At 37.8% G+C, this 14,245-nt stretch overlaps 1 protein-coding gene across 1 annotated transcript in view; it reads right to left on the bottom strand.

Moving 5' to 3' along the window:
• Positions 1-14,245, bottom strand: part of LOC143860165 (ARM repeat superfamily protein) — a 70,801-nt gene that overhangs the window by 10,579 nt on the left and 45,977 nt on the right. The window contains exons 8-13 of the mRNA XM_077370715.1: positions 12,928-13,049; positions 12,645-12,841; positions 12,214-12,506; positions 10,975-11,124; positions 9,345-9,839; positions 2,830-2,905 (exon numbers count right to left, since the gene is read on the bottom strand). Coding sequence (XP_077226830.1) covers positions 2,830-2,905; positions 9,345-9,839; positions 10,975-11,124; positions 12,214-12,506; positions 12,645-12,841; positions 12,928-13,049 — 1,333 coding nt within the window. The remainder of the gene's footprint in view (positions 1-2,829; positions 2,906-9,344; positions 9,840-10,974; positions 11,125-12,213; positions 12,507-12,644; positions 12,842-12,927; positions 13,050-14,245) is intronic.

The raw sequence follows: 14,245 nt of genomic DNA, 5'->3' as shown, positions 1-14,245 counted from the left end.
CTTAATACATGTTATTCAACAGAATTTATGAGAGAGCTCAGACAGATCTAAAATAAACTCTAATAGCAGTCCTATAACAGTTCGAAGTTAATCTGTTAGGGATATAACTGTAACAGGTCTAGGGTAGGTTTGTAGCAGGTTCTAATAGGTGGGTAAAATATGGACTCGTTAATAAATAAAAAATCAAAGGGTTGATGGGATGGAAAAACTGTTGGAAGTTTATAACAGTTAGGATTATAGGTTAAAGATTGAAACCTGGGATAGTTGTGTAGGGTGTTGGGTTTGATACATATTCAAAGGTTAAAATATGAATATGATAGGAAGGGATTGAATTTTAATGGTGAAAAGGTTACGGTACAAGCCATGGGTGAAGGGAACTGATGAGAAAAGTGATCATTGGTCGATGGTTGCAAAGGCTTGGCAGAATAGATCAGAGAAAAGAAATAATGGAAGAGGAAGAAAGAGAGGAGAAAAGAATTTGAAAAACTAGAGGGATAGAAAACTGACCTGGAGTCAGACCACGGTTCTCTCTAGGCATCGCACCTTAGGATATGAAGCATCATCCTTCAGAAAAGGCATCACACCCAACCAACACAAGAAATCATCAATTGTCATTCATATTCAATTGTTTTCAGGGCCAATAGACATTTCATATTTATAGGCTATGCAAGTCATATGAAAATTGAAAAAAAAAATAAAAATCCTAATCCTTGTTGTAAAACAACTCCTAGTCTAATTAGGACTGCTATTATACTTGAACTACTAACTCCTCGTTGAAATAAAACTATTACATGGTCTCTTCCTACTATAAGTAAACTAGGACTCTTCAAACCAACTATTTGCCCTAACTCATCATGAAAACTAAACCACTCCAACTCCCACAAATAGAAGGACTCTTTTATGAAGCAATGTAAGCTCTTGTGGTCACATAACAACTTAAGTGATTACTTTCAAATGACTGAGTTGCCCCTGTCACTAAAGATTTTCGTAAGACACTTGTGAGCCCTATTTTAAACACCTACAACTAAAAGAAACCAAGTGATATTGGTGGGAAAAGACCGTGGTACCCCTCCTATAACTTCAAGGGCTCTAAAGGGCACCTAAAAATTAAAATTTGGACCTTAAGATGGTCCCTGTCACGATCCCTATTGCACCAATTTAGACCATAGGCACTTAATGATGATCTTCCATTTCCAACAATAGTATCTGAATTTAGGCAAAATTTTAGGACTACACATGCAAATCAGGCCTTTGTTTCTTCTTGCCTTGATCTTTATTTTTTATTTTTTATTTTAACTCACAGGATATTTCATTTGCATCAGAACTCGAGAGCGTAGACCAAGGAGCATAATGTGTTTAGGGATGACATACATCAAAAGAACTAAAGTTGTAACTTTCACCCAGTACATGCAGAACAATAGCATGCAAGATAATTTGAAACTAAACACTTGTTAAACAATAAATACTACATTAGTAGTGAGCATGGAGAGGTTTGTGATGGGAACTATAAGAGATAGGAGAAGCTTCACCGGGAAAACAAAGAGACAACCTGCATCTTAGTTTCAGTTTTCTTTAGAAGTTCCTTTTCTAAGCGGACTAGCAACCACCGCAATGATCCTTAGAGGGGTTTGGATGTAGGGCCAAATTGGAGGGAAGTAAATGAGTTTAATCTCAGGTCTTTGTTTCCCGAAAGTGATTGGAAGTGAAAAATTGAAGGAAGGTGCAATCGAGACTGATCACACACTAGACATAGATGAATCAATGGAAATAGATAGAAAAAAAAAAGAAAGTTTGTATGGAGCAACTTGGAAGCACATTTTAGCCAAGAGTGTATAGAAAATGCGTGGTAAATTTCTCATGGATGCATACGAAACATTGGGTATGATACCATGAAATGGTGTGCACCAGGTAAATGACAGAGATGTTAAGACTGTGAAGGGCTCTATTGAATAAGGCAACACACCACTCATAAGTCATAAGTCCTTAAGAACAAGATAGAATCACTGGCACTCAATGTTCATAATAACATAAAAATAATCATAGACTTCAATTAATGATGTCACTTAGAAATGTATATATCACTCTCATTTTCTTTTTCTATTACTATATATTGATGATGTTAAAAGGAAAGAGGAAACGAGGAATGTAAAACAATACTGAAAAAGGCAAAAAGAAACTAGAAATTCACAAGCTAAAGCTAAACTAATCAAAGAAAGGTTGGGGTTCTATAATTTCCGTATTTTTGTATTTTTCTTAATAAAGTCATATATTGACTACGTAAGTGTAACAAGAATACTACTTTCAGAAAAATCTGTGTCCAGTTCACGGGTCAGACTCAGACAAGCATGTTTATAACTCGATAACACAACTACTACGCCAAATCTTGATTGATATCCCCTCATTTTTTTCCTTGATATTATTATATAGATATGTTTCTTACATAGCAAAAGGTTTATATAACCATATACCCTCTAATGTTCTCTCACAACTATACAATTGTGCTGACATTTCAGTTTTTTTTGTGCCGCAACGTCTAGCAACTTGTGTCATGCCCAGTATGGATACTGGTATCCATGTTTAAATAACAGTCACATCTCAAAGGTCAAGTTAACCCTACTAGGAATAATTTTTTCAAGACGAATGTAGAAATATCCAATGTCCAAACTGACAACAAAAATTTCAATTCCTAAGAATATATATATAATATTACAATATGGCTGTGTGATATTGTTATCAATAATGCCATATGTGAATTGCTAGTACTAGTGACATTCCCACAAACTATTGGAAGAATGAGACAGTAAACCAAAAGAAAATATAAGGATTTACCATCTTGTTCAACGGAAATACTCATCAGAGAAATTGCAAGCTGAAAACACCGAGCTAGAGCCACATGACTAGAGGTCTGCCACAAGCACATCGAAGTGTTACACAAGCACAGGAAACATTAAGCAAGTACTAAATCCAGCAATTCTATTTATGTCTCATAAAGAGTGAAGAAGCTTCCATGATGCTCTTGCCAGATGCTTTTTGCCCTGTTTGGTTGCTCAAAGGTGGCTGGGAGATTAGTGGAAGAAGAAGTCAAAAGGGAGTTGACAAGCATGGAAGATGTCTAGGTGTTGTCTATGAGAATAGTGGAAGTGTGTAAGCAGTGTTTGGTTGCGTGTCAAAACTCTAGAAGAATAGTGGAAGATGTAGGGGTGTCATTACCAAAATAGAGAGAGAGAGAGAGAGAGAGAGAGAGAGAGAGAGAGAGAGAGAGAGGGAGAGAGTAAGACAAGGCCTTTTCTACTCTTTTTCCACCAAAATTCCACCAAAATGGTGAAATTTGGTTGGAAGATTAGAGGGAACATTTCCGCCACATGGGCCCCATGGAAAAAGGCAATGATTATGTCTCAAACATGTCTAAGAGTCAAAGGGAGTTTCAATGCAAATATGGAAACCAAACAGCGTCCGGCAATTCATTGGAAGATCATTGGCGATTGAAACGCCAATGATCTCCTTGCTTTTGAGCAACCAAACAGGGCATTAAGAAAAGTTCTCATGGTCTTACGTAAAAACATCAATAGAGGTATAATATTATTAGTATGGGGTCGCACGAGCATCTCAAAATATACTGTTATAATTTAAGTATTATTGAAAACCTCAGCAGGAAAACAGAGGTGTAGTGTAGCAGGGGCCAAGGGGATTTAGGAAGTAAGATTAAAAATTTAATAGTATTTACTAAAATATGATCATATAGTACTCTGTTAATGAGTGACACATGTTGGTTAGTCTCAAACAACCTTTAGTAAATTAATATAGAAGATAACCTACTCTATCTCAACTCTCAAGTTCCACAATTTCATGATATACAAGTCGTTCATTATTATTTATTAGCAAAATAGAGTCGTACACAAAGGAAATCAAGACCATTCAAAAAAAAAAAACAAAGGTAATAAATGTATGACAGACTAACTATATATCACAGTGAAAGATAATCTTAATTGATTTTTATAGGATCAGGTTATTGGACTCCAGCAAGAATAGCCACATGCATCTAGAAGGAGAGGAGTCACTAATACGAATACTAGGACACAAGTACATGATCTCGAGCTGGTGTGACCTCTGAGGCTCTGACACCACACAGCCAATGTATACAACAACTGATCAATACCTTACAAGATTAACGGTGGAAGTTGGTCTGAAAGTCAGCATTATAGATGTAGGACCAAATCTTAGACCAACCATTGCAACACAAAAATAGGTCTGTAGGATGCATAATATAATAGCATTTGACATTCGACCAATTTCTAGGAACCTTAATCAAGAAGCGTATGAGTAGCTTCTTTATTATTGTTTACTGTTTTGTTTGACAAAATGCAGCTGAGTGTCAACATCGTCATCTCCTTGAAGTTGCTCAAACATTATTATTTAATATGAGCGTTCCTAAGATTTATTGGGGCATGTAGCGTTAACTGCATGCTACCTAATGAATCAAATTTCATCCTTCATCTTGCACGAGAAGTCTCCTCACTCCGTTCTAGTTCCTACTAGTCTATTGTTTATTGTTCCTACTAAAGCGTTTGGTTGTGTTTGTTATGTTCATTCTTTGAGTCCAGGCATAGGTAAGTTGGATCGTCATGCAATTAAGTGTCTTTCTAGTGTGCACTCAGACTAAAAAAAGGAAATGGTTTTATAATCTTGTTCCATAGAAATAGTTTGTTTCTGCGGATGCTACCTATTTTTAAGATAATTCTTATTTTCCAATCCAGGTGTGGACACACCAGAAATCTTTCATACTCAATGTAGAGAAAATTCAGAGGAGTTAGTGTCTTCTTTTTCAAATCCCTTCCACTTTCTACTGTGGTTTCCTTGTCGGAAACTAGCCTCTCCTAAATCTCCAGCGGTTAGTGTTCATCAAGGGCATCCATAGCGGGTATATATGAGGAGAGAGGAAGGGATTTAACTCAAAACAGTCAACCAATCAATCCCATAATCATGATAAATTGGATTTATCACCAATAGCTGTTTAAGAGAAGAAATTTTTAACTCTCCAAGCAATACAACTCAACTCAACTCAACTAAAGCCTTTGTCCCAAACTAGTTGGGATTGGCTAATGAATCCTTTAGAAAAATTTCATGAAGAAGGTGAAAGGATCTACCCGGCTTAAATTGACTAAGTCTAATCCCGACACTAGTTGGGTTCGTATACATGGATCAATTTCTTCCATTCTATCCTATCCAAGGTCATGTTCTCTGTTATATTCCTAGCCCTCCAATCTTTCCTCACTGTTCCTACGCAAGTTGTTTTCGGTTTGCCCCTACCTCTTTTTACTCCATCAATTTGGCACGAGTCGCCTCTTCTCACCGGAGCATACAAAGGCCTAAGTTGGATATGTCCAAACCATCTTAAGCGGTGCTCTCTCATCTTCTCCTCAATTGGTGCCACATCCACCTTTTTACGTATGTCTTCATTTTTAATTCGATCTAACCTTGTGTGGCCACACATCCATCTAAGCATTCACATCTCTGCTACACTCATCTTATGCACATGCTGCTTCTTGGTGGCCCAACATTCTGAGCCGTACAACATGGCTGGCCTCAAAGCTGTCTTATTAAACTTTCCCTTCAACTTGGAAGGTATTTTATGATCGCACAGAACTCCCGAAGCGTGCTTCCACTTCAACCAACTTGCTCTTATTTTGTGGTTAACATCCTCTTCAATCTCTCCTTCCTTATGTAGGACTGAACCAAGATAGAGAAAGATATCCATCTTAGGTACCTCATATCCAGTCATATTTACTATATCCTCGCCCTGCCTCCTTACATTACTAAAGTTGCACTCCATATACTCTGTGTTAGTCCTGCTCAGTCTAAAACCTTTGGATTCCAAAGTAGTTCTCCATAACTCTAACTTAGCATTAACTCCTGCTTTGGTTTCGTCAATTAATACTACATAATCTACAAATAACATACACCACGACACTTCGTCCTGGATACCTTCCGTAAGTTCATCCATAACTAGAGTAAAAAGATAGGGGCTTAGAGCTGATCCTTGGTGCAGTCCTATTGTAATTGGAAACTCACTAGACGTGCCATCCGTAGTTCTGACACTAGTTACTGCTCCATCGTACATATCCATAATTAGGGTTGCAACAGGGTCGGGTTTTTCAAAACCCTAGCCCAACCCTGGATCCCATTATCTCGGCCCTGACCCGCCCTGACCTTGAGTCAGGGCCGAAAAACCTCAACCCATTGCCCCCCCTACAGGGCTCAGTGATGGCCCTGGCCCGCCCTGATTGGCCCTAATTTTGCAAGGCCGGCCCTAATTGACCGTAGTGCAAATACCTGTTAAGAGTGCCAAAAATAAAGCAACCACTTATCATATAGAACAAAATGATCAATAAACAGAGAAAGGGAACAAAATAAGACAATATGAATTCAACAACATGACGGGGAACAGAGACAATTAATAATAATAATCTAAAGAAACATCAATCCAAGATAATAGAAAACATTAGCAAAAGACACATGCACAGATGGTTCAATTCTATAATAACCCAGAACCCAACCCGACCCGACCTGAGTCAGGGTCTAAAAAGTGAACCCTGACCCACCCACAGGGTTGGAAAATCCAGCCTTGACCCTGTTCGGGCTCAGGGCGGGTCAGGGCTGACAGGGCCAAACTTGCACCCCTATCCTTAATCATATCAACATATTTAGTAGGAACTTTTTTTCCTTTCAAGGACCCACCACATACCACTCCTGGGAACCTATCATACGCTTTCTCCAAGTCAATGAAACCATATGAAGGTCCTTTTTATTTTTTCTAAATCTCTCCATATGAAGGTAATTTTTAACTCTCTAAGCAATGGATTTTTTTTTTTGAAGGGGGGGGGGGGGAGGTGTGTGTGTTCCATTACATAGTTGAATTTCACCGGTATCATCCCTCTAAGTTGTTTTGCAAGGAGCAGAACTGCCATGATAATAAGGAGCTGACAGTCTAAATAAAGCAACCAGAATGTGACTTGATGGCCATTTGATTTCTCTAAAAGTTAAAATCATTGAAATGCTGAGCAATTCAATGGAAAACTATACTTAATACTTCACAAATGACGGAATCATTTAGTCAGAGTCTCAACTTTTTCTATCCTTAATTTGCCTTAACCCTAGCAGTGATACCATCAAGCACCCTAAACTCAAGCGCATGTGATGCAGATAATAGGCCAAATAAGAGGCATATTTGCCCATTAGGATTTATTTTTCATGTTATTTAGTTTTTAGGCTTTTATTTTTCATGTTATTTAGAATTAGGAAGTTTAGTCTTTTAGGAATTTTTATTTTAGTAGGTTTCTATCTTTTAGGTTGTTAATTGCCTATTTATAGGCCTCTTTACAGCTTTATTAAAAACTTTGATGATTATTGAATAAAGATTGATTGGCTTCTCCCCTCTACAGGTTTCTTCTCCTTCTTCTATTCATCTTCTCTTCTCCCCTAATTTCGTCTTCTTCTATTCTTCTCCTCCTATTCTATTCGTCTTCTCCTTTTCTCCCCGTTCTTCTATTTCTCTACCCGGTCCTACATCAAAATTAGTATCAGAGCTTAAGGATCCAAGTTTATGTGAAAAGATCAACCGGTAAATCGCAGGAAATTCACCCCAAACATCATCTGAATCAGTTTTTTGTGTTTTTTTTCCCTTGGCCAATCCCACCCTCTTCCTAAAAATCACCCTCCTACCCTCCCAGCCCAACCATCCGTCCATCCTTTTTGCCTAAACCCCAACTGCAATACCCAGATTTTTGGGTTGAGGAACCAGCACATCACAAGGAGCAGTCTCTTTTAAACCCACCAATCAATCAACCAATCTCTTTTAAATAACCCATCTCTTCTCCTTGTAATATCACCTGAAAGCCACAATAGCAAGCTTCTTCCCTACATCCATCTTTTCCTAACCTTAAAACCTACCAAACCCTCGTCAAATCAAATCCTAGACTTTTAAACCCCAACCTCCTCATCTTTTATATCCAGAATTCTCAGCCCTAAGCCTAAACCCATCTTCATCTCTTCCAATAACAGCCCCCCTTATTTTCAGCCCTAGCCCTGAAGAGTTGCAAGAAAAAAAAATTGTTCTCAGAGACGCCATCACCGGAATCCAACAACCCTCTTTGCCGGAGCTTCATCACCGGAATCCGACAACCCTTCGCCGGAGCATCAAAGTAACAAAGAAACGGTTTCTATTTCTTCAGAACAAAGAAAACCCAATTGGGTTCTGTTGATCGAGCAAAAAAAAAGTAAAAGAAATCCCCCTTATTCATTATAAGTATTTATCACCTTATATTTAAGGTATATTAGCCCCCAATTCCCCCTGGACACCCTCCCTCTAATTTCCTCTCTTCTTCTCTCCCAAATTTCTTCTTCTATTCTCTTCTTCCCCTATTCGTCTTCTCTTCTATTCTTCTTCTTCTTCTGCTCTTCTTTTCTTCCCCTATTCTTCTCTCTTCTTCTCTTTTCCCCCCTTTCTTTTATTTCTCTTCCCTTTCTTCTACTTCGCGTCCCGGTCCTACATCAGCATGGTATTAAGGTCAAACTTCAATATAACCTATAGAAAAAATGTCATTCCATCACTTTTACGGGCTGGGAATTCATCCTAAACCGGATAGGAAAGATTGTTGTGCTACATGAGCCAATCTCCCAGATTCGAATCTTGGAAGTAAGGCCCTCTTTGGATTGCAGGAACATTTGTAAAAGCTTGGAAAAGAAAAACTTTTCCAAAATGTCATGCTTTTCCATTGTTTGACTGCAAACAAAAAAAAAATGACTTTAAACACTGCATTTCAAGTGTTATTTACAAGGACCTTTAATTTATGATGATGTCCCTAAAATTTATCACTGTCCTCTAAATTGTCGAAAAAAAATTCCTAGGAAAAAAATTTCATCACAAAATGTTTTTCTTGCAATCCAAACAGGCCCTAAGTGGCATAGATTGTTTGAATCCATGAACATCTGAGCTAAACAAAACAAAGGACCAAAAACGTTTGGATACGTGGATTTTAGACATCTGCAACCTACTTCCCCCACATCTGCAACCTGCTTCCATTGTAAAATTCAGAATTTTACACCGCTTTCAAACTAAAATCCAGAATTCTGAAATCCACGTATCCAAACAGGGGGGTACAGTTCACACAGCATTGCATAAAGCGTCAGGCTATGTGATAGGAAAATTTGGTACCAGCAGTTCCATACTAATACTATTCTCAAAAATGCATTAAAATTGGAAAAGAAAGGAACGAAAATAAATGTACAATGATTTAGATACAAATGCTGAATGCAATTTTAGATATTAATGCAACATGAAACCTCACCTTTGCTCGAGAAAACATTAATGCAAGGTTATAAGTGTGGGCCATTGCCTCAAAATTTGCAGGAGTATTTTCAGAGGATGTTGCCTGAGTCCAAATCGATGAAAGCAGAAGACCAACTTGGTGACTACTCAATCGAAAAGAGGTTAGCTCTTTACTTCGGTCCTCCACATTATTGGTCTCCGAATTCCCTCTCATCCCTCCATTAGTGGCATCTGATTCGTCTTCGCTTTCTTGAGATGCATCCAGCACAGAAAAGCTTTCTTTTCCTACCTTCTCCATAATGGTCGATGGAGAAGAGAAGCCCGATAGCGATATAGAAAGTGTTTTACAATGATTGTATCCCTTAGATGGCACTGAAAAATATGGAATTGACCAAGGACAAACAAGTGATGGCACAAGCACGGCAGAGAAGACACGGTGGGCAGCAACCCGCGTTTCATGATCAGGGTGGGACATTGCTAAGAGCAACTGGTGAAATAGAGCTTCTGGAAAAGCCTGAAATGCACTATAATATGATCAGATGAATAAGACAAAATCTGTTATCTTGTGGCTGTTCTCTCCTGAAAAAAGTGAGCTGTGAAATGGCTTTTTTCTGAAATTTCCTAGCAAGTCCCACACACACACACACACACATATATATATATATATATATATATATATATAGTGAGCTGTGAAATGGCTTTTTTCTGAAATTTCCTAGCAAGTCCCACACACACACACATATATATATATATAGAGGAATGTGTTGGTGCGCTTGAGTGCACTAATCACATGGGTCCCACAATTTCTGTGAGGATCCAAACCATTCATTTGCACGGCCCTATCATAGATAGGGTGTGTACCAAAAATCAGCTCCATTGAATCATCCTAACCCCTCCAAAAGTGGAGGGCAAAAAGGGCAGATTTGTGGTCTGTCCATTTTGACCTTCACAAATGGATGGGTTAGGATGATCCTATGGAGCTGATTTTTTGTACACACCCTATCTATGTAAGGACCTTTCAAATGAATGCTTTGGATCATCCTAACAATGTGGGCCACATGGGTTTGAGAGCTCAAGCGCACCATAAGGATGGTGCGCTCAAGCTCACAATCCTTTTCCTCATATATATATATATATATATATAGGAAAAGGATTGTACGCTCGAGCGTACCAAGCTTATGGTACGCTCGAGTGCCCAATCACATGGGTCCCACATTTTTTGTGGTGATCCAAAGCATTCATTTGCAAGGCCCTATCATAGATAGGGTGTGTACCAAAAATCAGCTCCATTGAATCATCCTAACCCCTCCAAAAGTGGAGGGCAAAAATGGGCAGATTTGTGGACATGTGTCAACTCAGTCCATTTTGACCTCCACAAATGGATAGGTTAGGATGATCCTATGGAGCTGATTTTTGGTACACACCCCATCTATGTAAGGGCCTTTCAAATGAATGCTTTGGATCATGCTAACAAAGTGGGCCCACATGTGATTGGGCACTCGAGCGTACCATAAGCTTGGTACACTCGGGTGTACAATCCTTTTCCTCATACACACACACACACACACACACACACACACACACACACACACACACAGATATATATATATATATGACCAAGTGGAAAGTTGATGAAAGAAAGAACTTGCCTTCTTATGATATGATAGATTAGGCACAGATGATACTAATTGTGCAGTACGATAAACAGCAGAAAGAGTCGTTCTGGCCACGATAGGAGTACTCGGGATGTTCTCCAGTACCACAGCGATCATATCAAGAATAGGTCCCACATCGCCAACCTGTCAATTTGGTATTTATGAGTTTAGAATAAATAAGGACACATCCAGAAGCTTGCCTCTGTTAGGAAAGTGCTGATCTCTTTCGCAATTTAGTTTCGACATGTTCAAATTTCATTCTTGGATAAAGAAATTAAATATTAATTGGAAGTATTATCACACATGTGAATGACACCTAATATGCTTAAGAATTGGAAGACAAGCCTTCTCATAGTCAAGCAGATAGTCAACCAAAGGCTGCATTTCAAAAACTCATTGACGGAAAACCTTATTTACAAGAAGCATCAGGAAACAGGGGTGCCAAAGTAGACTATGATTTGTGGACACGGACACAAGTGTCGTGTGTCAACACGGACACGGCGTGTGGGACACGGCAAACCTCCAAAATTTAGAAACGGGGACACAGCTAAAATACAAAAGTATACAATCATGATTTGTAAATACGGATTTGTGTGTCAAGTTTCAACACGGATACGAGTTGTCGGACAAGGCATCATCTAAAAAACTAGGAATGGCAACACATACATACATATAAAATTACTTTTTACAATCACAATTTGTAATAATATAAATATGATATCCATTTAACAAATTAACATGATGCAGTGAATATAGTATTGGAATAAAAGCCTTTTTAGGGTTTTAGGTTTAAGGGAGGAGATATAACAACAAATATTAGTTAAAGAAGAGCTAAAAGGAGAGTTTATAATACAAGAAGGCTTAATAATAAAAGGGGAAAACACAATATTCAATAATAAAACAGAATGTCACACTTGACATGGTACAAAAACGTGTCTGCACGCCCACGTTAAGTCTAACACTTCTAGTACCTTTAAAAGTGTCCAAAGGAGTGTCAACAACTGTGGACACGCGTGTGTGTCGGTAATAAATTCAAAGTGTCGGCTAAATCATAGGAGCAGGGACAAAAAGCAGGAAACAAGCTATTCTATGACTCAAAGGTGTAGGAAACATGAGATTCCAAAGAAGAGGTGGACCCTTAAGTAGAACTTGTGCAACTTCAAGAAAACATTGCCAATTGTCATTGTAAGTTCCAAAAAAAACAGGTGAATGAGTAGAGAGGGCATGATAAACCTTTTCCGAGAGCTGTACGAGGCACTTCTCTAAAGCACAATGAAGAGCAGAATTCCACTTATGGGTATCATTTTCCATGTTTGATGTCTCAATGGAAAACTGCATGCATTTACGCAAATGTCTTATCAGGTCACTTATTGCAGCAATTATAGCTACCGAAGCCTTCAGCCTTGAGTTCTGAGCGAGATGTGCGGCAATGTTAACAATATCAATTTGCATGCTAGCGTGATTGATGACATTTTTGTGATCTAAGTGTTTGACCAGGATTGATAACAACAAATGGGTGTTCTCTCCTGCAGGTTCAAAGACATTAGTTATTACTAACATAAGGGCTTCTTACACAAACTTGTCTATCACAATCCATGAGATGATAAATAATCCAATGAGGAGTTTATGTGACAGAGAGATAGAAGGTCAGAGGTGAAATTCACCTGATTTTTCCATCAACAATTGCATATCAGCTAAAATGGAACGAGCAAGTCCTTTCTGAGGAGACCAATGATTCCTAGTATCAAAATTACGGAATAGAGGTTCCAAAACGCGGCGGACAGTAGTTGCCTCCTTCGCTAGTGTGGCCATATTGTTCAAGCAAATTCTTGACCAATAAATGGGACTTTTGGAAACATCCCTGCCAAAAGTAATTAAGAAGCAAATGATGTGTTTTCGAAAAGCAATGAAAAACGAAAGAGACGGACTTTAAATGGCAGGCCTTACACTGTGGCAATGGTATCGACTGGCACCTGATGCTCTTGGGGCCGAGAGTACTCAACATCCTGCTTGGAATTTTCTGAGCTCAATTGAGAAACCTCATAATTGTCCAAGGTCACTGAGATTATCTGTCTCAGGTCAAAAGAAAAGCATGGATGTAATGAAATATTACCCTACAATCCGAAGAAAAAGAAACCTTCCAACCTATTGTGAGTTATAAGATAATAATATAATACCACTAAAAAAACTTAATATTATAAAGAAATTCCATAAAACAATCACAAATTGAATTAATATTTAATAGGAAGGTTCCAAACACTAGTAAGCAGTATATGTATCTGCATGTGGCCAACCTGAAATTTATTGAGGATATTTGACGATATCTGATAGGTGTTGCTATTATTCAATATGCCTGCTTTTTTCTTTTATTTTTCCCATAGATGGTATGAAAAACAGGCCATATGTCCATCACCGATGGTTTCCACAAATAATCCTATGTACTTTTATGTTTACTCATTTTTGGCATGTTTTGTTTCATAAATATTTATGTTCCGATAATTTTAACGTAAATTTATAATGTTTCAATTGTACAAGAGAGCCTGTCAAGACTGTCCTGTCTATGTCTATTTATATTCTATCAACTACAAGAACTAGAAGTCCAAAAGTAAACTGCAGTTCAATTTCATACTAAAAGTAGACAATTATTTACTTAATAAATTCTTACTATGAAGTTAAAAAAAAGATAAAATTCTTACTAACTCGCTATGTCAAATGTTAATTAGGGTTCTATTAAGAATAGTTTCATAGTTTCATGACTAGAAAATCAGAAACCAAAATCCTAAATCTAAAATCTAAAATGAAAATAAATCAAACGAGGAAAATCAAAAGTTGTCTTTCCTAGTTTCTTTTGCAATTAGGAACTAGAAGGAAGTGAAGAAACGGAGAGAGAAATTAGGAAACCCAAAGTACCAAATGAATTCAAGAAGTTGTAGCAGTAAAAGCAGTAGAGAAATAGAGAGAAGAAGATAAGAGAGAATGGAATAGATCCCATGATGGGCTATTTCTCTGTTTTATATCCAATACTAAATGAAAGTGAAAAAGGCATAAATACCCCACAAATACATTTATTTCCTATACTCCCCATCAAGTTGAGCATAAAAACCAATCATGCTTAGCTTGGATTAAATAAAACCAAATTGAGATTTTAGAACTCCACGATGGGCTATTCCTCTGTATTATATTCAACACTTAATGAATCTAAAAGAGACAAATACCCCCAAATAAATTTATTTCCTATACTTCCCTTCAAGCTGAGCATAGATAT

This window comes from Tasmannia lanceolata, unplaced genomic scaffold (assembly GCF_043159265.1).
Source record: "Tasmannia lanceolata isolate RefF3 unplaced genomic scaffold, GAP_Taslan_0.1 ptg000037l, whole genome shotgun sequence".
Taxonomy (NCBI): domain Eukaryota; kingdom Viridiplantae; phylum Streptophyta; class Magnoliopsida; order Canellales; family Winteraceae; genus Tasmannia; species Tasmannia lanceolata.
Note: the sequence above shows the minus strand (reverse complement) of the source record. Positions and strands in the feature narration are given on the sequence as shown.